General features: G+C 39.9%; 1 protein-coding gene across 1 annotated transcript; it reads left to right on the top strand.

The window, feature by feature from the left end:
• Positions 1–554: 554 nt before the first annotated feature.
• LOC127451983 (forkhead box protein K2-like) lies at positions 555–24,527 on the top strand. Its single transcript, XM_051717086.1, has 9 exons — positions 555–968; positions 14,956–15,147; positions 16,177–16,321; positions 16,993–17,139; positions 17,264–17,457; positions 19,357–19,562; positions 19,877–20,104; positions 20,327–20,539; positions 22,586–24,527. The coding sequence occupies exons 1-9, from the start codon at positions 688–690 to the stop codon at positions 22,792–22,794; spliced, it is 1,815 nt and encodes a 604-aa protein (XP_051573046.1). The 5' UTR covers positions 555–687; the 3' UTR covers positions 22,795–24,527.
• Positions 24,528–26,406: the final 1,879 nt, after the last annotated feature.

Below are 26,406 nucleotides of genomic sequence, written 5' to 3'. Positions count from 1 at the left end.
CACATTTGGACATATTAAATACTAAACCTGAAGCATTTGAGAAAATCTTAATAAACTGAAGTGCTGGGGGTATTTGCTGTTCATTTATTTTATTTATTTATTTATTTATTTTTTTTAAAGAGTAGTGTCATCAGCAAACTGACTGACAATAAAATGATTCCCTTCTAAATTAAGGCCAGATATGTTGCCCATTTTAAGTAAAATAGACAGTATTTCGGCTACCATAATAAATAATAAATGTGAGCTACCACATCCTTGTCTAATACCTCTTTGCACCTTGAGTGAGAGCTACAGAGCTGTTTATATCTTTATAAAGCACACTAAACTTCCATCAAAGTAATTCGCCAGTGTTTACAAACCACCACACACATGCGTGTTGAGCACAGCGCAACCGACCTTAAGTCAGTCAAAGCCTCCATGTTGCTCATTTCATTGGTTATTATTGAAGTACCGCATTCCTTATCGCGCTTCTCATTGGATATTGGTGACGTCAATCACAGAAGCCCCTCCCCCAGCGCACTCTGATTGGCTAATCCTCTGTCTTCTTTCTCTCTGGTGGTGTATCGCGGCGGTGGGTCGAGTCGTCGCCGCTGCTGCTGCTTCTCCGGTTGGGCACTTTTAGGACTTCGCCCCGCTCCTCATTCTCCGCTCATATTATCGGGACGTGATCCGAACGCGTTCGCTAAGATGGCAGCGATGGCAAGGCTGGAGGGCCGCGAGTTTGAGTATGTGATGAAGAAGCGCTCTGTGACGGTGGGTCGGAACTCGTCGCAGGGCTCGGTGGACGTGAGCATGGGCCACTCGAGCTTCATTTCCCGGCGGCACCTGGAGATCTTCACCGCCGCGCCGGAGGACACGAGCCCCGGAGGAGGAGGGGAGTTCTATCTGCGGTGTTTAGGGAAGAACGGGGTGTTCGTGGACGGCGTGTTTCTGCGGCGGGGGGCGCCTCCCCTACAGCTACCGAGACTGTGAGTTATTATAACCTTCATCTTATAAACTATTATCACCATTTTTATATAATCACCATTAGCATTGTTATTGTTGTGTTGCCGCACCGGGAGCACGTGCGCGTTTTCCTGCCTTGCACCATTTTTGTTTCGCTTTCAGAGCCTGTGGCCTCGTCTCAAACCGTAGTGAGCTGAACTCCCTAAATAGACAGCATTTTTAAGCGTCATAGGAGTCATAGGTGTGTACCCAGAAAAAAAAAATAAATAGTTTCTGGAAACGCTAGTTTAAGGTTATACAAATCTAAAACCTAAAAATAACGTTCCTAGAACGTTAGGAATTGGTTCCCAAGATATAACTATACGCTAAAGTTAGGGTAACGTTCTTTGTTTGCTGGATAGCATCCTTTTGGGGTGTCATATGTCTGTGCAGACTATCTGGCCTTCAGAGGTGCATGTTTCAGTTTTGGGGCATGGCAGACATGGATAGTGTTTTGTTGGCAATTTTGGGCAACATTGGCATGTGCAGCAGCATTTGGGGGGCACCATGGGCATTTGCAGCAGTTTTAGGTGTCATATGCATGTGTTGCATTTTTGGGCATCAAAGGTGCATGCATCAGTTTTGGGGCAAGACAGGCAATGGATACTAAGTTGTTGGCAATTTTGGGTGACAGTGCCCTGTGCAGCAGCATTTATGGGGTACCAGAGGCATTTGTGGCAATTTTGGCCATCATATGCATGTTGTATTTTTGTGCATCAAAGTATTGCATCAGTTTTGGGGCATGACAGGCATGGATAGTATTTTGCTTGGCAATTTTGGGCAACATTGCCACATGCAGCAGCATTTTGGGTGCACCATGGTCATTTGCAGTAGTTTTAGGCGTCATATGCATGTTGCATTTTTGGGTGTCAAATGTACATGCATCAGTTTTGGGGCAGGACAGGCATGGATAGTATTTTGTTGGCAATTTTGGGTGACATTGCCATGTGCAGCAGCATTCTGGGGGCATCATGAGCATTCACAGCAGGTTTGGGTGTCATATGCATGTGTTGCATTTTTGTGCGTCAAAGGTACATGCATCAGTTTTGGTGCAGGACAGGCATGGATAGTATTTTGTTGGCAATTTTGGGTGACATTGGCATGTGCAGCAGCATTTTGAGGGCACCATAGACATTTTCAGCAGTTTTGGGCATCAAATGCATGTGTTGAATTTTTGTGCATCAAAGTCTTGCATCGGTTTTGGGGCATGACAGGTATGGATAGTATTTAGTTGGCAATTTTGGGCAACATTGACATGTGCAGCAGCATTTTGAGGGGGCACCATGGACATTTTCAGCAGTTTGGGGCATCATATGCATGTTGCATTTTTGTGCGTCAAAGGTACATGCATCAGTTTTGGGGCATAACAGCCATGGATAGTTTTGTTGGCAATTTTGGGCAACATTGCCATGTGCAGCAGCATTCTGAGGGCACCATAGACATTTTCAGCAGTTTTGTGCATCAAATGCATGTGTTGCATTTTTGTGCATCAAAGTCTTGCATCAGTTTTGGGGGAGGTCAGGTATGGATAGTATTTATTTGGCAATTTTGGGTGACAGTACCCTGTGTAGCAGCATTTGGGGGGCACCTAAGGCATTTGCAGTGGTTTTGGGCGTCAAATGCATGCGTTGCATTTTTGTGCATCAAAATGCATGCATCAGTTTTGGGGCATGACATGCATGGATAGTATTTAGCTGGCAATTTTGTGCAACATGGCTTGTGCAGCGGCATTTGCAGCAGTTTTAGGGCGTCATATGCATGTGTTGCTTTTTTGGGCATCAAAGGTGCATGCAACAGTTTTAAGGCATGACAGTCGTGGAATGCGTATATGGGTGTTGTTGGCAAGTGAAGTGTTTTTTGGGCACTATAGGCATTTGCAGCAGCATATTTGGAAACTAATTGATATGCATGTACAATCAGATGCAATCAAACCTCACCTGGCTTCTGGGAGAAAATGTGTGCTGGAAAGATAAAATGCATGCTGTGTTTTGAATGAGTGTAGGGTGTTGCTTATGGTCAGCTGGTTTGTAAACACACTTAGTGGGTGAGATGTGTGTTGTGTGTGCAAACTGTGAGTGTGGTGCTAATATTTTTACTGAATGCATCATATGCTCTTTATTTCTTAATAACTCAACGTGTTATTTCATTTTCTAATTTGTTAATGTTTGTCTTGAGAAGATCTGAGAATGGGTGTGTTAATATTGTCCTGAGGTGTTACCTGTTTTGAGTATTTGTGATTTTGCTATAATGCTGCCTTTGGTGATTGTTTGTTGTGTACATGGTTTTGGGCCTGTATGTAGGCTTGTATTTTGACTATATAGGGTGATGTTGATTCCATTCAGTTTAATGAATAGTTTTGAGAGGTACAAACCTACACAACATTCATCTTTTTTGCACAACGTCAAATCACTGCGTCAGACTTCAGTACACTTGTATCCTTGTGCTTTTTTTAACGGGTGACCCACATACCTCAGTATAAAAAATAAATAAATAAATAAAATCTGTTGCACACTACAATCCCTGGCTTGAAAGCATAACAAAGCCATTTTCAGCATTTTTAAACTCGTCTAATACTAGCTAAACCTTTTGTGTGATTGCATAGTTTAGCAAAACACTTCTTGTTTCTGTTCATGTTTAGGCTATATGTGGCATCACATTTAGCTGTGCAAAAGGCCAGTGAGCTGATATACACAGATCAGCCACAAGATTAAAGCCACCTGCCTAATATTGTGTAGGTCCCCCTCGTGCCACCAAAACAGCGCCAACCCGCATCTCAGAATAGCATTCAGAGATGATATTCTTCTCACCACAATTGTACAGAGCGGTTATCTGAGTTACCGTAGACTTTGTCAGTTCAAACCAGTCTGACCATTCTCTGTTGACCTCTCTCATCAACAAGGTATTTCCATGCACAGAACTGCCGCTCACTGGATGTTTTTTGTTTTTGGCACCAATCTGAGTAAATTCTAGAGACTGTTGTGTGTGAAAATCCCAGAAATACTCAAACCAGCCCATCTGGCACCAACAATCATTCCATAGTCCAAATCACTGAGATCCAATCTTTCCCCATTCTGATGGTTGATGTGAACCTTAACTGAAGCTCCTGACCCGTATCTGCATGATTTTATGCACCGCACTGCTGCCACACGATTGGCTGATTAGATAATCACATGGATGATTGTTGGTGCCAGATGGGCTGGTTTGAATATTTCTGTAACTGCTGATCTCCTGGGATTTTCACACACAACAGTCTCTAGAATTTACTCAGAATGGTGCCAAAAACAAAAAACATCCATTTAGCGGCAGTTCTGTGGACGGAAACGCCTGGCCAGACTGGTTTGAACTGAAAAAGTCTACGGTAACTTCTGAGCTCATCTCAGACTGAGCTCCTGAGTTCAAACCCGCAGTACTTTTCGGATGATTCATGAAAAAGACCCGGTTCAAAAGAGTCATTTGTTCGACTCTCTCGCGCTGGGTTTGTTGTTGCATGCGGTGCAGCGAGCTTGTCAGAAACAGAATGGGTGAAAAGCGGCTCGAGACACATTGGTGGTGCGCGCTCTAAAGATGTATTCAGTAACTCACAAGATATCATCTGACAAAACTGCATATGAACGCACACAACCCGACTGTCGCCATTGGCGACTAGATTTAAAATTATTGTAGCAATCAGTTATTTTTGGTCGCATTAGCGACCATATTAGTTGCATTCTGGAGCCCTGACTCTGTATGCATATGTTCAATGCGAAGTGTTGCACTTAAGGGCGGCACAGCGCCTCTGAATACACAGCGAATTAACAGCTTTTCTTTCGTCTGTTCTTCAAATTATAATCAAGTGTGTTTCTTCAAATGTGTGTCTTTGTGTCTGACAACATTTCTTGTCACATCACTCCAAGATTTGGAAAAGTCGCCCGCCACAGAAATAACCCACCACTGCTCATAACATATCCACATTTGGCGGGTGGGTGGGTGCTAATTTTACTCTGAACAAAAGGAAAAACACGGAATTTACTCATTTCATTAACAAGAGGTTGCATCACAAATACACACAATTAGTTGAAGGGAATCAAACAATAATATTTACAAGAAAAGGAGAGAACCGCTTGCTCTGGCTGGAGCTTTAGCCTCAATAAACCATCTGAAACCGAACGCCAAGAAACTGAAACCTGCTTAAAATTAATAATAGTTCAATGGGACGGAAACAATGCAACAGCTATTACGTCTAATATTTATCCTTGGACCTGTCCATGTTGTCATTATCTGTCCATGAGAGAAACTTCAATGTGGGAATGTGTGGCCATTGAACTTGTTACCCTCAGACGTGCGTGGTGTTCGCTGATACGCGTGACTCTGCGAGCACTGAATGTCCCGCGTAATTAAAAGAAATTCCACTGATCATGCAAGCTATAACATAGCTACATGCAACACCACAAATTTAAATGTTTATCTGTTCGGCTGTTGCTAATAATATAATAGTATGAATACATCTTACCCAAGTTACAGGCTAAATCAGCGTGAATGTTTTCAAACATTACTTATTTATATTTTCCGTAAATCATCCCACGGGCCGAAGATGACGCCTTGGCAGGCCGTATGTTTGACACCCCTGCTGTAAAGTCTTTGTGGGGCTTTGGGAAATGTAAACAAGTGTTCATCAAAGCTGTTATCTCTTTCAAGTAGGGGTGCACCGATCGATCGTCCACCGATCGGAATCGGCTGATATTCGTCTTAAATCCATGATCGGCTGATCTTGCGTAGATTTAGGGCCGATCTTTTTTGCAGCACGCAGGGAATCACATATACACCGCTCCTCTAATGAATGAGCACTTGCTCAGCCAGTGAAGCATAACAGAGTGGCCTTTGGAGGGTGAGTTGTTGGCAATTCTAAGCATTCACAAATTTAAACTTTCTGACATTATGTAATTCACATGAATATGCCGTTTTGATTTTAAAAATGTATATGTATATGTTGAAACTAAGTTCATTAGTTCATGTTAACTACAGCAATGTTGTTAAATAATGTTAAGAAATGGAACCTTTTTGTAAAGTGTTACCGTCATTTTACTGTTATAACTGCAGTATATAACTTGCAAAAGTGTGGCAACTAAAGGGCACTTTAAGAAAAAAATCGGTATTGGCCGATCTTAGTGTTAAATTCGGAGATCGGTATCGGCCTCAAATTTCCTGATTGGTGCACCACTAGTGCTTAATATGCAGTTGTTGCCTCTAATTTCACTTAGCTACAGATATTTTTTTCATTTAAGGCCAGTTTGGCCTGTAAAAGAGCAAATAAACATCTTTTTGATGAACTCTTTCATTCTTTCTTGTCTGTTGCTTAAAGAAAAAAAATCGTCAATCGTATCGGCCGTGAAAAGTCATGATCGGTGCATCCCTACTTTCCAGTCCCATATAGGGCTGGGGAATAAAGCTAAAAAATATAGCGATAACATGATGTTTTTCAGCTTTTTTGCAATACTCCATGTCTTTTATATTTATGTATTTATTCTGAAATGGCTTTTTTTCAAACAGCCATTGTAGCCGGTTGGATTCATAGTTTTTAAAGGAATATTCCGGGTTCAATACAAGTTTAGCTCAATGGACAGCATTTGTGGCATAATGTTGGTGACCAGAACAAATGTTTTTTGACTCGTGCTTCCTTTTCTTTTTAAAAAAAATAAAGAAGCAGCAAAAATGGTGGTTACAGTGAAGCACTTACAAAAGAAGTGAATGGGGCCAATTTTTAAAGGGTTTAAAAGCAAAAATGTGAAACTTACCATTTTATAAAATCACATACATTATTTCTTGTGTTAAAACTTGTGTATGTTTTGAGCTGTAAAGTTGTTTAAATCAAATATTTTTACGGTCGTTTTAGGGATTTTGGCATCATGGCAACGAAGTTGTATAATCGGAAATAACTTTACACAGAAAAGATTAGTAAGGCAATTTTATCACATTAAAATCAAGCTAACACACACATGGTTTTCATCTTGTGGCTAAACTTTTGAAACAGTGAGTATATTAAAAGTTTACAGATTAGCCCCATGCACTACCATTGTAAGCGCCTCACTATAGGCTAACCTCGATTTTTATTTAAAAAAAAAAAATTTTTTTTATAAATAAGTCAACATAGTTTTGTAGTTATCAAGATTATCCCACAAATGCTGTCGATTGATCTTAACTTGTATTGAATATGGAATATTCCTTCGATAACACAGTAAAAATAAGTCATGTTTTCTCCACACGTTGAGACGTCCGTGAACATTTTTGAGCGATAATGCAAAACAAATAGATTTTTGAATTGACTCATTGAATCATGCAGGTTGAACTTTGAAAGGATTCATGGAAATAAATTGAACTTGCTCTAAAGAAACATCATGATTTTACGAGTGGTTTAGTGCGTCTACAAAGTGTAATACGTGCTTAATGTTTTGCTCATTAAGGCCCGGGTATACTTCGTTTTTATGCATATCAGATTGCGCCTGGTCGACCGCGTTGCCTTTCAAAGAATACTCTTTTGTATAGTTTGAATATGAATGCGCCACTGATACGTACCGACGAGGACTGTCCGCGTGTCGTGAAAATCTGGGCTTCACGTGCAAGTGTACTTTGGCCTTTAGTCTCCCAGTTCACTAACGATTAGAACAGAGCCACATTACTGCAATATCAATCAGTTCCACCATCTGAGACGTGGAGTATGTCCAGATGGTTTGCATGGACTATAATGGACAGCATATCTGAGGAAGCGACTGTTTGAGTGACAATATTGATCAAGTGATTAAAGAGCATTTCATTAGTGAAGAGTCATTCTCTAATTGGGTGTCTGTCAGCACAAAGAGCTGCTGATGCTTCGGCAGATGTCATGGGCAGATGGAATCTGTGGAGTTTGTATTTTAAAGCACAGTCAAAATAGCCAAAATAAGCAGGTTTGTGAATTTGTCTGTCTAGGGCTGATTGTTTGTTGTCGGCAGTTTTCATGGTGTTGGGTGTGTTTTAATAGTGCCGTGGTAGTTTAGTTACTAGGGATGCACCGATCCGATACCTGGATTGGTATAAGCTCCGATACTGAAGCTTTTAGACGGATCGGGTATTGGACCGACAAGCCCGATCCAAATCCAATACTGTGTGTTAGTCATGCTCGCTACTGTCAAGCTCCAAAAATGACATAAAAGAACCATAAAAACACCATTGAAGTAGTTCATATGACTCGTGCATTTTATTCAAAGCCACTTGAAGATGTGCGACAGCTCTGTGAATCACAAAAGGCTGTGTTTAATAAGTAAATATATAGTATGCGCAGCGCCAGCGCGTTAGTGAATGGCACTGCTCTGTTAACACAAACTCACGCACAGGCTGGTGATACACTCGCGCATATTTTTAGCCTTCACGCGTGTGCAATATTTGAGCGCTACTCAAGAACAGCATCTCAGATGTAGTTGCTCAATAGTTCGGTTCACTTAATATGCATTTAGAACGGAATGTTCTAGAATTTGAATAAGAAGCGAATTAAACTACTGTGAACTTGCCTACAAACAGACACATACAGGACTTCCTGGAGAGTTCAGAATGTCAAAATAAAAGCGTGAGGGTTTAAAAAGTGCACGATTTAAATATATTACTGTTGTATTTAAAATTAAAATTAAGTCAATAATAATAATATTAATATCAATGTATTATTATTATTGTCATCAGTAGTATTTGTTTACAATTTATAACAATATTTAAGTTGAATGGGTTCCAAAAAATAACTGTGCGAATGAAAAGTGGGCTGATGTCTTACAACTGAATTGAACAAAAAAGAGATCTGAATCCTTTAAAGTCCAGATGCAAGTTGAAAAAAAAAAAAAGAGGCAAAAATAAAACACACACATCGGAATTGGATCAGAAGTGAAAAAGTGGTATCGGTGCATCCCTATTAGTTACATGAAATCACACTACTTTTTTTGACGTTACAGGCAAAATACTCGTGCTGAAATGGCGCAGCCAAAGCTTACATTGTGGTGCAAAAAGAACCGTAATTCACGGTGGTCTTTTTCACACTTTTACTGTAATTAACGGCGATGGTTTTACGTGCAGCTGCAGTGAGGTTGGGCAAAGGTTTAGTTTAGTTTGGTTTTGAGCAAATCGCAAATAAATATATCAACGGTATTGGTTGAACACCGATAAACCTGAAGCCTGGAGTGGGCGAAATAGTCTCGGTACGTTCTTCTCTTGATGGTGGAAAACGGCACCAACCTTCTAGAAGGAAACCGATAATATCTAACACTAACGACTGTTTTAGTAATTGATCATCTGAAAAATTATCTGTTGGTTAATATACCCAATTATAAAAAAAAAAAAGCTTTTTATTTACATATATTTTACTTTCGTCATATTTTTAATCATACTTTTCGCTCCATTCTGGTATCGAACACCCACTTTCCACCAACCAATCAATGCCTACTAGATCAAATTCTGCTAAAGTGTCTGGCAGTAGCTTTATTTCACTTTTTCACCAGTAGGGCTTTCACGTTTATGAAATTTAGCTGACGATTAATTGTCATGATTAATTGTAATTGTCATGTAACATGGATAGCTATTATATATTATATTAATTTATAGTATATTAAAGTATGCAATAGTAAATTTTTCTGTCCAAAATTCCTCACTTTCACAGATTACTTTAATGCTCTTCGATTAAAGCCATGAGCCCTTATTTCACATGAAGAAAGATCTTTGAGATTCTGTGTTCTCGGGCGTGACGGGGCTACTCTGTGTCACTGTGTGTCAATAAAACTGTGCGTATGAACCCACAACGACAAATAACAGTTGCCATTACACGATCATTAAATGAAAGCGAAACCGCTTTGCGTTCACTAAAATCCTCATTTATATTTTTGCGCGAGTTTGGTGCCAATCTCCACAGTCGGCGCGTGCATCACAGCGTTTAAGTCCGGTTCTGAAGCAGTTCATCTTTACGTGCTGTTCAGGAGCTGCTCTGAGTATGGTCCACGGTGCTGCACAGTGAGACAGTCAGTTTAATTGAATGAGACACTCAAATGCACCGCTCATTTCCAGTGTTTCCCCTATATGCATTTTGCAGCAGTGCTGCGCCACTGCTCAACTATGAGTGCCGCTCTTGGGATTTCACATGGATCATTTAATATTCTTGATGCAACATAACGCTTGCCAGCACCAGTCAGTTGTGTGCTTAGTACACTGAGAAAGAGACCACACACACACAAATACACGCACTTACTCACAATGACGTCACCGCATAACAACATGTGTCAAACTCGCTTAATTTCAAGTGGCTCGCGAGCTCATTCCTGAAACGTAGGATGGCTGGGGATCGCAACGTTTCACTGAACAATCAGTTAGCGCTTTCCTCGTGAATATAAATGAGCCTTCCTCTGTCATCTTTATGTTTTGGAGCGAAACAGCGCTACACGGGCCAGTTATCAACACGGCTTAATCATAGCAGCACGAGGGCAGAGCAGGTGCGGTAATTCGCCAACTGGCCTCAACCGAACAGACTATTTTAAAAGCGCTTGCGAAGCAGTGAGATGTGCGGTGGGGATCGCAAGATCTGTTTGAATAAGGTACAGAATTGTCTGTTGTAAAACTCTTATGGTTTCGTGATGAAACTAATTTAAAACAAACAGCACCCATATTCTAAATGGCACTAACAAAGAAAATGGGAGAAAAAATAAATTAGAAGGCTTTTCAATTCACAGATCCCAATGCTTACAAAACTTTACCTTGGATTTACTGCAGTAAAACTAACTGTACTGTATTTACCTATGGTAGTTGTTTCTAAATGTATTTAGGGTACGTTTACACGACAACGATGTACTAAAAACGGAAACGTTTTTCCTTTGCATTTTTGAAAAGATTCGCGTATAGACGACAACATTATAAAAAAGATCCCCGTTCACACGGATCCGCGAAAACGACTAAAAACGCTGTATTATGCATGCCAGGCCAGTAGTTGGCAATGTCACTTTGTAAAGAAACACTACGCGCCTGCGCACATAAGCATTCTTCCACAGAGCGGTGAATACAAACAATGAAGATGGCGAAAGCATCGAGCAATTTTGTCTGGACAGACGATGAGGTTGCTTTATTACTACAATTACTTTGCTGGAGAAGCGTCAATAAACTCAAAATCTTGAGTAGCACAAACACAGTCCTGTAGTCCGCCATTGTAGTTTTGATTGTCTCATGCATTTTGAAGTACTCGCGCGCATGCCTATAGACCGAACACGTAATACGCGTGCGCATGACGTCATTGTTTTCACAAATTCGTGTTTTTGTACGTTTACACGGAGACGATAACGGCATCGTTTTCAAAAACTTGCACTTTGAAACCCATTTTCAAAAGTTTGCGTTTTCAGGCCCCAAAACGCCGTTTTCGTGTAAACTAACAGCTAAAATGCATAAAGTTTTCCGTTTTTAGTTGAAAACGTTGTCGTGTAAACGGCCCCTTGGACTACTGTTTGTTCATTACAAAAATGCCATAGTTCTTTATATAGAAACCATAGTTACTAATCATGGTAGTGAGGAGGCATGCATGGGTTTACCTATTGTTACCATGAACTATTACAAATATAATTGTTAAAACTTTGGATACTATGGAATAACTATGGTGCATTTTCATAATTATGGACCAAGCTATCAGTTTTCCATCTGTATAAAATGTGTTCTCTTGTAATGCTCTCTGATTGTAGGAAAATTACTATATGATTATTCGACCAATGGCAGATGTTATTTATTTTTGCAATTCCGTTTGTTGGTGAAGGAGTTATTCACTTATGATTAGGTTATTCATCGTGTTTTCCACGTCTTTTACATGCACATTCTGATAATAGATTGGTTTTGAAGTTCAGGTTACTCACTGTGATACTATTTACATGTCATAAAATGTTCTTGAAACCAAATAAGATAATTTTTTGTGCCAAACCGTGTTTTGGTAGAAAAACACATCGACATGCTTTGCGTCTTGTAAGTCGGGTGTAGATATGCAGGAACAAGCTTGCTCGAATCACACAAATACACACACGCCACCCACATTTAGGAATGTTGGGGGGTGGAGGGGGGGGTGGTGTTGAGATCCCAACATTCCTGTTTTAAAGAGCCTCTCGTGGTTGCTATGACGGAATTGTGCTCAGAATGGCTGCCTGGAAAACAGAGGAAGCTTTAATGCTGCACAGATTAATCACAGATACTCTTGAGTTTTATATATTAATAAAGCTTTATACATTAACGTTTTTAATGCATTAGGTATTATGAGCATTTATAAATCTTGGTTAATGTTCATTTAAATATTTACTATGGTAGTTCATTATTATTTGTTATTTTAAAAATGCATTTGTATTTGTAGAAATAACATTAAACATGAATAAGTGCTGTACAAATATTGTTCATTAGTGCATTAATGTTAACATATACATTTAAAGGTAAAAATATATTGGTAGAAATTACAGCATTTAAGTTGTACTGCTTAGCATTAGTTAATTTGTTAATGTAAGAACAAAGAACAATACTTCTACAGCATTTATTAATCAGTAATTATGTTCAAAGTATTGTTCATTGTTAGTTCATCATAATGCGTATATTTACATTGGATAAAAGCATCTGCTAAATGACAAAGCGACTTGCAAATGAGACACATATCAAGCAATTTGTCATACAAAGTTTAGCAACATCTGCAGTATCAGTCTGCCAATTTCTCACAGTGTCTAGAGTAGTAAAGATGCTACTACAGATGAAAGAGGCAGACAAGGATTTTTCTTCTCTCTCTACATTAAGTGCAGTGGTAAGGGCAATTAGCGTGGGTTGGTTAAGTGCTCGTGAAATAGATGTGTTTTCAGCTGGTTCTTGAATGTTTTCAGTGGAGGTTGGAAGTTCATTCCACCACAGAGGAACAGAGAAAGTGAACGATCATGAAATAGACTTTGAGCCGCTTTGGACCACCAGGCGTCGCTCGTTCATGGATCGAAGAGAGCGATTTGGAGCATAGACCTGAAGAAGTGAATTGAAGTATGAGGGTGCGGTTCCATTGGCTGTCCTGAAAGCCAGAGTCAAAGCCTTGAATTTGATGTGGGCAGCTGCAGGTAGCCAGTGGAGTGAAATCAGGGGTGGGGTGACATGAGCCCTTTTTTGCTGATTGAAGTCCAGACATGCTGCTGCATTCTGGATCATCTGCAGTGGCTTAATTGTGTTAGCCGTAAGGCCAGCCAACAGAGCATTGCAGTAGTCCAGTCTTGAAATGACCAGAGCTTGGACCAGGAGCTGTGCAGCATATTCAGACAGGAAAGGTCTGATTTTCCGGATGTTGTAAAGTGCGAATCTGCAAGACCGGGCGGTTGATGAGATGTGTGAGGTGAAATTAAGCTGGTCATCTACCACCACTCCCATGTTCCGGGCTGTTCTGGTTGGTGTTAGTGTAGTTGAACCAAGATGAATAGTGAGGTTGTGGTCAACAGATTAGGGCTGCAACAAACGATTATTATGATAATCGATTAATCTAACGATTATTCGACTATTTGACGATTAATCATTTGCTCTTAACTGATTATTCAGCTTGTGCCCCGACTTAAAAGGTTGTATTAAACATGCTTACTAACAATAAAGAGGACAAAATACATTCACTGAATTAAAGGAAAAATACTTTTTAATTCAGTGAAGAAATTCACTGCAAAAAATCCTGTTGTTATCAAGTGTTTTTGTCTTTGTTTTCCATTTAAAATTGTCTAAAAATGCATTTACTTGAGAAGCAACTGATACGATATTTAGACTTGCTTTAAGAGAATGCATCTTAAATATAAGTGTATTTTTTCACTTGTTTATACTTCTGTGAGTGCAGTAAAGACAAAATATACATATATTTAAGATCTAAATGTCTAAAAGGATTTTTAGATATTTTATAATGTTTGTATTTTTTATATTATATTCAGCATTCTCAGATAACAATTTTGTCCTCTGCAGTATAGCTGCTAAAGTAAATGCATGTTGTTTTAGATATTTATATTGGAAAACGAGTCAAAACAAAAACAAATCAAAAACGTATTTTGTTGTCGTGTATAATGGGGGAAGACTCTCTCACCTTTCTGTTCACTTCAATCCACCTTTAACTCACAAAAAAACTCTCTCTTATTAATAAAGCTGCGTATTGACAGTTTTCTTCACGATAAGAAATGCACAGTGACACATATATTATGATTCAATTAGTCTCGAGTCATCACGTTATAAACTAGCTGCTCGAGGGATGAGCGTCCCGTGACAGAATGTGCATCAGCCGGGTGCAGTTTCAATCTCTCCCCATTAGATTGGGACATCCACAACTCATAGAAGAGGCGCTGACCCCACAGAGAAATGCCAGTTTCGGAGTTTGTAGTTATTTACATGACCTGCTTCCGTACTATTTGAACTTTAATAAAGCTATAACGCATTAAATAGAACTGCATTTAAGATGTAACGCCGGGGTGTTTCCTTTAAAGAGCTCCGGCTCTACTTATTCCACACCGAGAGTGCTTCTGTATTTACTTATTTGTTCCCTCATACTTTGCGATCTACATTAGCTGAAGCTGTTTGGAAAGTTTAGAGTGCATCTGGACTGTGAGATGTGTAATTCTTCCTCTCCTCAGTCAGGTGCGAGCTGCAGTGCTGCTCTCGTGTGCCACCATTAAAGTTTAATGTGATCAAACGACTATTCGACAGTGACATTTTTTGTCGCCAATTATGTTGCCGATAACGTCGACTAGTCGTTTCAGCCCTATTGTACACTTATAAGTGTAATCGTGTAAATCTACGCAGGGCTCAACAGTACGGATGCCCCCAGAGCCAGTTTACTGAACTGTCACTTGCCATAACAACAAGTTTTTATGCTTTGCAAACTTTTAGATTCTAAGATTAATTTCTATTTTAAATGTTATTTTTTTTGGCTATTTTTACAGACATAATTTGATATATTTATCATCTTTTTCTCTCTCTCAGGTGCACGTTCCGGTTCCCCAGTACGAATATAAAGATCACGTTCACGGCGCTGGCGAGCGTGAAGCGTGAGAAGAGAGAACCCGAGTCTCCAGTGAAAGCCATTCATCCGCAGATCTCTCCTCTAACCATCAACATTCCAGATAACATCTCTCATCTCATGAGCCCTCTGCCCTCACCCACTGGTACTATCAGGTACACTCGATATATAAAATATTCATTATATACAGCTCTGGAAAAAATGAAGAGACCACTGCAAAATGATCAGTTTCTTTGGATTTACTGTTTATAGGTATGTGTTTGAGTAAAATGGACATTTTTGTTTCATTCTATAAAGTACTGACATCATTTCTCCCAAATTCCAAATATAGATATGGTCATTTAGAGCATTTATTTGCAGAAAATGACAACTGGTCAAAATAACACAAAAGATGCAGTGTTTTCAGACTTCAAATAATGCAAAGAAAACAAGTTCATATTCATTTATAAACATCACAATACTAATGTTTTAACTTAGAGTTCAGAAATCAATATTTGCTGGAATAACTCAAAAATTCAAGCATCTCGGCTTTGTTTGATGGCTTGTGGCCATCCATCTTCCTCTTGATCACATTCTAGAGGTTTTCAATGGAGTTCTGGTCTGGAGATTGGGCTGGCCATGACAGGGTCTTGATCCGGTGGTCCTCCATCCATACCTTGATTGATCTGGCTGTGTGTCATGGAGCATTGTCCTGCTGGAAAAAACCAATCCTCAGAGTTGGGGAACATTGTCAGAGCAGAAGGAAGCAAGTTTTCTTCCAGGATAACCTTGTACGTGGCTTGATTCATGCGTCCTTCACAAAGACGAATCTGCCCAATTCCAGCCTTGCTGAAGCACCCCCAGATCATCACCGATCCTCCACCTGGTCGTCTGTTAGACGGAGACCAAGAGAGGCCTTCAAGCCACAGTGTCTCGCACCCACTGTGAAATTTAGTGGAGGATCGTTGGCTTAATTTGAGTTGGTGATTTCGAGTGACCTTTTCAATCATGGCTGCAGCTGTGTCCTTTATATGGCATTTATGATATAATTTAATTGAGTTTGGCTCCCAGGCAAAAGAACGGCAGTTTTCATGTCCTTCAAAGGAAATTAAACTTCCCTGCGTTCTATCTATTTCTATCTCTCAGCTTTAGAAAATGATTTTGGAGTGGATGGATGGTAATGCATTTTCTCTCTTTCTCATCAGTGCTGCTAATTCCTGTCCGTCCAGTCCGCGTGGTGCCGGGTCGTCCGGGTACAGGATGGGCCGAATCGTGCCTGACCTACAACTCATGAACGAAAACTCACAGTCTGAGATCGATAAAGACGCCTCGGAAGGAGACAGTCCAAAGGTGAAATTTTCACTTTCAATTTTCACATCTCATTATAAACATCAGAACTCAGCTACTGTATGATGCTCCACCATGACTAACATAATGGCATGATCAGTTTTTAGTTGGGGTGTCCCAGGAACTAATGGGCAAAACGTTTATCCCCTAAAGACCTTGTAATTAATGTTCTATATAATGGTATACCGATATATCGGCATCTGCCGATAACCATATTCCAAATATGCATGCATCTAAATATCCAAATCAACTTAAAGTGCATTCATTTGTTTCCATATTTAATACAAATAAATAGTGTAAATATGTAATATTTTAGCATATAAATATATCGGCCATTTTAAGATTATTTGCAAGTTTCCGAACATAATACATTTCAAAATCTAACAGACAGCCGTGGCAATAAATGATGCACATTTTTCATGGGGAATTTTGACTTAATATTGTGTAAAACAATTTAGGTAGGTTTTAATTTAATTTCTTATTTTCTATCATGAGATTGCATTATGCATAATTATTATTATTTTGGCCATTGCCCACCCTGCATTCTCAATATTGACGTTGGCATTGATTGTTGAAAAATCCACCTGTCCACTATTGAGAAGTGTGGGGAAAAAAGTTAGATTTAAGAGCATCTTATAGCCAAAATTGGTCACAGTCTCTTTCTCTCTCTTTAGGATGACTCCAAACCTCCATACTCATATGCTCAGTTGATCGTTCAGGCGATCACGCTGGCGCAGGACAAGCAGTTAACACTAAACGGCATCTACACACACATCACCAAGAACTACCCGTACTACAGGACAGCAGATAAGGGCTGGCAAGTCAGTACCAACGCTGAGTTTATCTTGTACACTATTAAACACTCTCCTGACAGCTGCAGGCACTCAACACGTAAGTTAAGTGAATAATTCGCTATGCATTCTGATCCCTAACTTTGTATTTCAGAACTCGATTCGTCACAATTTGTCACTGAATCGGTACTTCATCAAAGTCCCACGCTCTCAGGAGGAGCCGGGTAAAGGTTCATTCTGGAGGATAGACCCCTCGTCTGAGAGTAAACTTGTGGAGCAGGCATTCAGGAAACGGCGGCCACGAGGTGTCCCCTGCTTCAGAACCCCGCTGGGACCACTCTCGTCCAGGTGATGTTTCTTACACTGACCCTTGACCAATAGAAATATATATGTAATACATTGACAATTATGTACACTTGACCTCACTCATGAATGAGCCAATTTATATAAGAATGCACTTACCTGGGTAGCTCAGAGAGTAAAGACGCTGACTACCACCCCTGGAGTCGTGAGTTCGAATCCAGGGCGTGCTGAGTGTCTCCAGCCAGGTCTCCTAAGCAACCACATTGGCCCGGTTGCTAGGGAGGGTAGAGTCACATGGTGTAACCTCCTCGTGGTCGCTATAATGTGGGTCTCGCTCTCGATTCGTCCTCCGCCACCTGGATTGTGGCGAGTCACTACGCCACCACAAGGACCTAGAGCGCATTCGGAATTGGGCATTCCAAATTGGGGCGAAAATAAAATAAAAAGTAAGAATGATCTTATGGATGACATAAGGCCTGTTCACACCATGTCCATTTTTTCGGTGCAATTGTTTGTTCCGTACAAGCTTTTTAACGGGAACAATGGATTCCGATGGCGCTATTCATACCAAGTACGACAAATCGGCCACCAACAATCCGAAGGTTTTTTTTTTTTACGGAGAGTGGTCCAATTTAATTTTTCTTCGGACTGCGATGAAAACTGGCTGACCAATGAGATAAGAGATTTTTGTCATTTTCCAGAGTTTCCTATTTTAAACTATAGTCTACTGTTATTCTTAATGTACATTATTCCACATTTATATACAGTATTTATATCACTGTAGCTTGTGTTATATTATCCAGGCATTAATCCAGACATTATAAAAAGAGGATATGGTTTAGGAGTCAGTTTTGTGCAAATAAATATGCAACAGTGCTATTTACTTATCTCACTCTTTATATATTATATACTCCTCAGAATCCATCAACACCATGGAAAGAACATAATGAAACAGTTATGCCGAATTAGGTAAATAAATGATTTAACAACGTTCATTATATTAATCTCTAACAGCTGAAGGGTGCGGATAGGAGACTGGTATGACAACAGCAGGGTGAAATAGTTTTTCATGTAATGTTTTTACGGACTCTTTGTGAATAGACCTTCCGTCAGAGCTTCGTCTCGCAAAATCGTCACGATTTTGATGTGAACAGGCCTTCTTTACACAGAAATACAAGCAGAACAAATTTGTGTAAGTAGCTTGTGAGACCATTCTTACGTAAATCGTTACATTGAATTAAATGCAACAATAGATGTAATGGTTTTACGAACGATTTTCACAGAAATACAAGTAGAACAAATTTAAGAATTTCATGAAATTATTAAAATATTTGCATTGAATTAAATGCGACAAGTGACGTTAAAATGGTTTTACGAATAATTTACATGAAAATACAAGCAGAACAAATTTGTGTAAGTAGTTCGTAAGACCATGCTTACTAAAATAATTGAATTAAATGCGACAATTGACAAAAGAATGGTTTTACAAATGATTAACACATAAATACAAGCCAAACAAATTTAAGTAGTTATTAAAATCAATCAAATATTTGCATTGAATTAAATGCGTCAATAGACGTAAGAATGGTTTTTGAACGATTTACACAAATACAAGTAGAAGAAATTTTAGTTTGTGAAATTAAAATATTTGCATTGAATTAAATGTGACTATGTGAGAATTGGTTTTATGAACGATTTACACAAACTCGTTTCGCTCATGTTCCAACCACCTGATTTTATACAAATTACACAATTTACAGTTATCACATGATACCGATATTCTCAAAATGACCAAATAATGGCCGATTAATTGGCCTGGCCGAAATATTGGTCAATCACTATAAACATTTTTTTCAGACTTTCTGGTTTAGCACAGGTTACCAAGATCTTAAATATTGCATATGTACATGAATTGAATCTTGATGTTTTGGTCTTTCACAACAGAAGCGCTCCGGCATCACCCAATCACTCAGGCGTTCTCTCCGCCCACTCCAGCGGTGTCCAGACCCCCGACAGCCTATCTCGAGAGGGCTCGCCTATTTCCATGGAGTCCGAGCCCGCCCCTGCCCCTGTCCCAACCCCTGCTGCTGCCACCATCCAGCCCAAACTAGCCGTGATTCAAGAGGCCCGTTTCACCCAGCACACCACAGGTACACACACACAAAATTCATCTTTACACTTATCTGTTACTCTTAGACATTCATAATCTGTATTTTTTTTATTGATGTTTAGTAAGGATACACAGAATGTCTGTGACCACATCGGTGTTGTCCAATATTAGCATTTGTTTTGTTATTATTATTATTATTATCAGGTATTATCTGTATTGGCCTGATGAGGCAGATTTTGGAAGCAGAAGCAGATCATATTTCAAAACTGTGTAATATTTGTCTTCAAAGTACTTTAATTGTTTTAATTGTCGTATAGTTCGAGTGACTTTACTGAGTGTGTAATTATTTCTCAGCATCTCCGATCGGCAGTCAGCCGGTGTTGATCGCGGTCCAGCGTCCGTTAGCGCAGACGATCAAACCAGTCACGTACACGGTGGCCACCCCTGTCACGTCCTCCATGTCTGCGCAGCCGCTCATGCAGACGGTGCATGTGGTGCATCAGATCCCAGCTATGGCGGTTAGTACTGTGACCGCCATCAAAACAGAAATGCAGGAGAACGGAGAACATGAGGAGGTCAAAGGTGAGATGTTTCATCACGCTGCGTTGACTGTTGAGAGACAAGTTCACATAACAGCGTTACACTATACAAATGAACCAAATGCTGACGTCAGATGGACTAGTAGCGTGAAGCGCCCCAAGTCACTTTTAAAAAAATAAAGCATCTGCAAAAATAAACCAGGATTTTAATCTCTTGGATCTCATGTTTATGGACAGTAACTAACATGTTTTCTGTGTTTTTTAGTGAAGGTAGAGGCGGTCCCCGGTATCTCTCACGCCTCTATAGGCTCAGCCAATAGTGTCATTCACACCACTTCTGCGGCCACGCCCCTTCAGACGGTTACCATAGTGCAGCAAGCCCCATTGGGCCAGCACCAACTGCCAATTAAAACCATCGCCCAGAATGGCACTCATGTAGTGCCCATCGCCACAGCGATAAAGAGCCAGACCAACTCAGGTATTCATACAAATATTCATTATATTATAACGGCAAAAATAACAGAAATGAAATCTTTAAAAATCTCTCATTCTGCAGTGTAGAGTCTGTTACATGTTGATTAATAGAATTATTTATCTATTATTAATAATACATTAGTACTGAATATTCAAAAATATTTCGTTTAAAACACATATACTTAGTCCTAATCATCCTTTGTATTATATAATGTTGTATATACGGTGCATTCAGAAAGCATCCCCTTCATTTGTTTTTCACATTTTGTTATGTTGCAACCTTATGCTAAAATGATTTAAATTATTTGTATTTATTTTTCACATCAATCTACACTCCATAACCCATAATGACAAAGCAAAAACCAGATTTTTGATAACTTTGCATATTTATTAAAAAGAAAAAACTGAAAAATCACATTGTCATAAGTATTTAGACTCTTAACTCAGTACTTAGTTGAAGCAGCTTTGGCAGCGATTACAGCCTCAAGTATTTTTGGGTTGACAAGCTTTGCACACCTGGATTTGGGGATTTTTCTGCCATTCTTCTCTGCAGTTCCTCTCAAGCTCCTTCATGTTGGATGGGGACCGTCGGTGGACAGCCATTTTCAGGTCTCTCCAGAGACGTTCGATTGGGTTCAAGTCTGGGCTCTGGCTGGGCCACTCAAGGACATTCACAGAGTTGTCCCGTAGCCACTCTTGCGTTGTCTTGGCTGTGTACTTAGGGTCATTGTCCTGTTGGAAGGTGAACCTTCGGCCAAGTCTGAGGTTCTGAGCGCTCTGGACCAGGTGTTCATTAAGGATATCTCTGTATATTGCTACGTTCAGCTTTCCTTCATCCCTGACCAGTCCCCCAGTACCTGCCACTGAAAAACACCCCTACAGCATGATGCTGCCACAACCATGCTTCACTGTTGGGATGGTATTGTGCAGGTGATGAGTGGTGCCTGCTTTCCTCCAGACATGACGCTTGGAATTGAGGCCAAACTGTTCAGTCTTCATTTCATCAGACCGGAGAATCTTGTTTCTCACAGACTGAGAGTCCTTTAGGTGCTTTTTTTATGTGTCTTGCACTGAGGAGAGGCTTCCGTCTGGCCACTCTGCCATAAAGCCCAGATCGGTGGAGTGTTGCAGTAATGTTTGTCCTTCTGCAATCTCCACACATGATCTCTGGAGCTCAACCAGAGTGACCATCAGGTTCTTGGTCACCTCTCTTACCAAGGCCCTTCTCCTCCGATTGCTCAGCTTGGCCGGGCGGCCAGCTCTAGGAAGAGTCCTGGTTGTTCCAAACTTCTTCCATTTAAGCATAATGGAGGCCACTGTGCCCTTGGGAACCTTCAGTGCAGCAGACATTTTTTTTGTAGCCTTCCCCAGATCTGTGCCTCGACACAATCCTGTCTCTGAGCTCTGCAGGCAGTTCCTTTGACCTCATGGCTTGGTTTTTGCTCTGATATGCATTTTCAGCTATATGACCTTATATAGACAGGTTTGTACCTTTCCAAATCATGTCCAATCAATTGAATTTGCCATAGGTGGACTAATCAAAGTGTAGAAACATCTCAAAGATGATCCAGAGAAATGGGATGCACCTGAGCTCAATTTCAAGTGTCACAGCAAAGGGTCTGAATACTCATGTCAATGCGATATTTCAGTTTTTTCTTTTTAATATATTTGCAAAGCATTTAAGCATAAGGCTGCAACATAAAAAAATTTGAAAAAAATAATGGGTCTGAATGCACTGTATGTTATATTATAATGGCCAAAATAACAGCTATGAAACCTTTAAACATCTCTTTAAAGTGTCAGTTCCATGAAATATCTTGTTAATTATTAAAATGATTAAGTTAGAATTATCTATTTGTAATAATTCGCTATTAATCATTACATTGTTTAAAAATGGTGTCATTTTAAAAATAATAATAAAAAAAAACGTATGCTCTGGCCTAATCATTCTTTGTTCAATATTATATAATATTATATTGACAAAATTAAACTATTCAATATTAAACCTCCTCCTCCCTCTCTCTCTCTCTCTCTCTCTCTCTCTCTGCAGTGTCGAGTCCTTTACATATGTTGGCCGCCCACGCCTCGGCGTCTGCCTCCCTCCCCACGAAGCGTCAGAACGGAGAAAAAAAAGCGAGCGATCCACCCGAGAACAAACGATTGAAAACTGAGGAAGACGAGCAGAAGTCCACGTCTGACGCGAACGGAACCGCTCCGCAAACAGACTCCACCCACAACCAGCACGGCAACCACGCCTAGTTACTCAAAACACAATGACACTTTCTGTCCATCTCTGCCATGAGTTCTTTCCTTTTTCTCATTCTGCCATAACTGTTTCTCTTCAACTCACGGTGCCAAAAACGAAGCTTTTACGTAAAAAAAAAGAATATGAAAACCCAATTGAAATGTAAACAAATGCATCAAAACTTCATGCCGGAATGTGGGCAATTCTTCTGACAAGCTGCCGGTTTTCCGTGTTATTAATCAAGAGCCGACTGAACAAAGACTTGCTCCTCAAAACAGAACAACTGCCATGTGTTCCATGACTGTGGGCATTTTATCACACACTTTCATAAACTCGGAGGTTGACGTTTGATTGGCTTGGATTCCGTTCTGAGTAGTAATGGTGTATTTTTGGAATTAATGCCCAAATATGGAAGCATCTTCTACAAAACGCACATCATCTGGGAGGGCTTCCAGGTGAAGAAATGTTGATCCCAACAAGAACAAGAGACCCGACTTAAAGGAATAGCTTACCCAATAATGATAATTCTGTCATTTTCTCACCCGCATGTCATTCACTTTCATTATAAGGAAAAGAGCTGTCAAGATATTCTTCAAAAAAATCTCCTTTTGTGTTTGAGGAAAGTAAGAAATGAAGTCATACAGGTTTGAAATGACATGAATTTTCATTTTTGGGTGAACTGATGCTTTAATCTCGCTCTTTGGGAAGTCCAAGCCTGATCTTGGAACCCAACCGACTTCAGGAACTCCGGAACTCGTGTTGTTTACAGTCGACTGAGAATTACAGAACTCTGACTTGTGGAATCTGAATTTCCTCATTTTGACAGCGGAACACGGGCTCCAATCCAACATTCCAAAGTTTGGCAGCGCGCTCGCGGAGGGTGAAAAGCCAACGTGATGTCCTGGAATGGAACGACGTTATGGAATTACACACCGAGAACCACAAATAGGTTTTTCACAGCCCAGTGTCGAGTGTGTGTTGTTTATTTGTTTGTTTTTTTTAAACGGTGCTTGCTAGGAATGTGTGTGGAGACCTGACGTCAGCTAAAGAGATCAAAATATTCGGCAGCTAGTCCATCGTACGCAATGTCTGACAGCATCCCCTACAATTTATTATTAAGTGGATATATGCCGTATTTTGTCGTTCATACGTGCGCCTTAGGATCTGGGCGTGTTTTCATTTCTAGAGACATTTTAAAAAGTAATAATCATATATATATATATAATAAGAAGCATACAGGCAGAATAAGTTACGGGACATTTGAAAAGTTGTTTGTGTCTCTTTCTGTTGTGAAACTTTTCTAAAATGGACAAAAATGTGTGTAAAAAAAAATTTATTTCCTTGATTTTGTTGTTGTTTTTAAATCTGTCAAGTACAGGCAAACCTGGGTTGTTGCACCAATGTATTTTCATACTTGCACAGAAAACAGAGTGGACGTGTCATTTCCGATTTCATCCAACTTGCATGTACCGGACGAGAGAAACTTACCTGAGCCGTCAATTAAACATGTAAACAAAAGAGACCAGATCTGCACTTGATTAAACCATTTTGTTTCTTTTTTCTCCTGTTTTCTTTAGGCTGTGTTGGCGTTGTGGTGTAGGCTGGTTCTGTCTGCTTTTAATGATTTGATTCTGTTCAGTCTGCTTACAGATTATATGTTTCAAACAATCGGGAAAAAAACAAGATTGATGTTTAATAAGCTTCAGTGGGTAAATGCTTTTTTTATATAAATTAATTTAAAACCTTGCGTTCGCAATGTCCTGGTGTTTTTCTTTGACATAATGGCATCTTACAGGGTTCCCACAGTCATGGAAAATTTTTAAATGGGAATTTCTAAGCCTGGAAAAGTCATGGAATTTAGTTAAATCTCAAAATATCATAAAGTCCATTTTCCATATCCATTTTTCTTGTCCTGTGCTCTAAAATATGTTACTGGCTAGAAATTGCTCTTTGTGAGTACATATACCCTGTAAAGTTCGTTTTAAAATCCTTATTTGTTTTTTTTCTCCCGAACTACTAGAAAATGGAAATTAATTGGTCAAAGACCCCGTTTCCACCTGGTATTAAGATGCGTTTCGGGTGATCCAATCACATGTGGTCAATACAGGTCTAAACGGGGTCTAAAACGTTTTGTGATCGGATCACAAAAACCACATTCGAATGTGGTCAAAAATGCATGCAACCACATCACATTTGAGGTGTAAACGCTAATCCGTCCTGTATGTGTCTTGGCAGCAGTGAAGCTCCACCCCTCACCTGTCAATCAACCGCTGCACTAAAACAAGAGGTTAAACTTTTCCATTTACGAGCGGCTTTAAATGTAAATAACCGTCCAATCATAAAATGTAAAAAAGCGGATACATACACAATCACGAGAGCTTCACAGATCTTTTTCAGTGTGTCTGATATCAACACAGATGACAAGCACGAACACCTGAAGCTCTTTTAAAACAGGAAATCCTCTAAAATAATGGTATAATTCTGCTTGACATGTTGCGTTTGTTCTTAGATTACATTTCAACCACATTTGGGAGAAACAGTGCGCCATTTTTGTCGTGCTTTCTTTGTCTTTTCTGACTTTGTTGCGCTTTATTATCATGCAGTAGCACACTGACATAGTGATTGATGTATGACGTCTGAAACGGAGACCCTCCCCTCCAAATCCGAACACAAGTGGTCACAAGAGACACATTTAAGCGAACAGCCGTGTGTCTCACCTGGCCACATGTGATCGGATCACCCAAGACGCATCGTAATATCAGGTGGAAACAGGGTTAAAAGTGTGGGAACCCTGATCTTCTCTTTGAAGCTATTTCTTCCATATTATTTAGGTTTGTTAATACCCCATGAAATCAAAATTGGAGTACAAAAAAATGTCAAACAATTTGATTTCAAGCTCTATTATGGGTCATATGCATGGAAAGTTTCTTAAGTTATCTGGGCCTTTTAGAGTCTTGCTTAGAAAATTAGATGCCAGTCTTACTTTTAGACAAAAGTTTCCAATCTAGTTGACCAATCTGTATGTAGCCTTAGTAGTGGGATGGTGTAATTCTGGGCTGGTAACTGAAAGGTTCAGTTTGAATCCTGAAAGGTCCATGAACCAATTATGTCCTTTATCATGCTGTGGCTTAAAAGTGTGGTCATTCATATGACCACTGGGCAGCGCCAGTGTGCAAGCATTCATAGGCAATATGAGGCAGAACTGAAATGGCCTCTAGTATCATGAGAGCGTATGAAAGGGGTACATTTCAATTCATGTCCCACAGAGAAGTCCTCATGAGTGGGACCCTACACTCATCTGTACATTTTGGCCGGATCTGAAAGCGCAAGTTGGGGTCCAGACTGTGTGAGGTTTGACGTCTCACTCTGACATGAAGACTGGGTCCTCTGTGTTTGTCTAGATTCATCCAGTAGGTGTCAAACTACTCAAGGCTTAACGTGTGTCGGTGCAATCTAGCAGTTAATTTCAAGTAAAGTTATATTTGACAATTCTTAAATAATCTCATCAACTGTTATTAGCTTTCTGCTGTATTTCAGTGAAACCAAATCATTTTGTGACATTCAGGCCTACTCTCTTGTTTACATTTTTACTCATTTAAAGTCTGTGGGATTCCACATGCAGCACT

This window comes from Myxocyprinus asiaticus, chromosome 14 (assembly GCF_019703515.2).
Source record: "Myxocyprinus asiaticus isolate MX2 ecotype Aquarium Trade chromosome 14, UBuf_Myxa_2, whole genome shotgun sequence".
Taxonomy (NCBI): domain Eukaryota; kingdom Metazoa; phylum Chordata; class Actinopteri; order Cypriniformes; family Catostomidae; genus Myxocyprinus; species Myxocyprinus asiaticus.
Note: the sequence above shows the minus strand (reverse complement) of the source record. Positions and strands in the feature narration are given on the sequence as shown.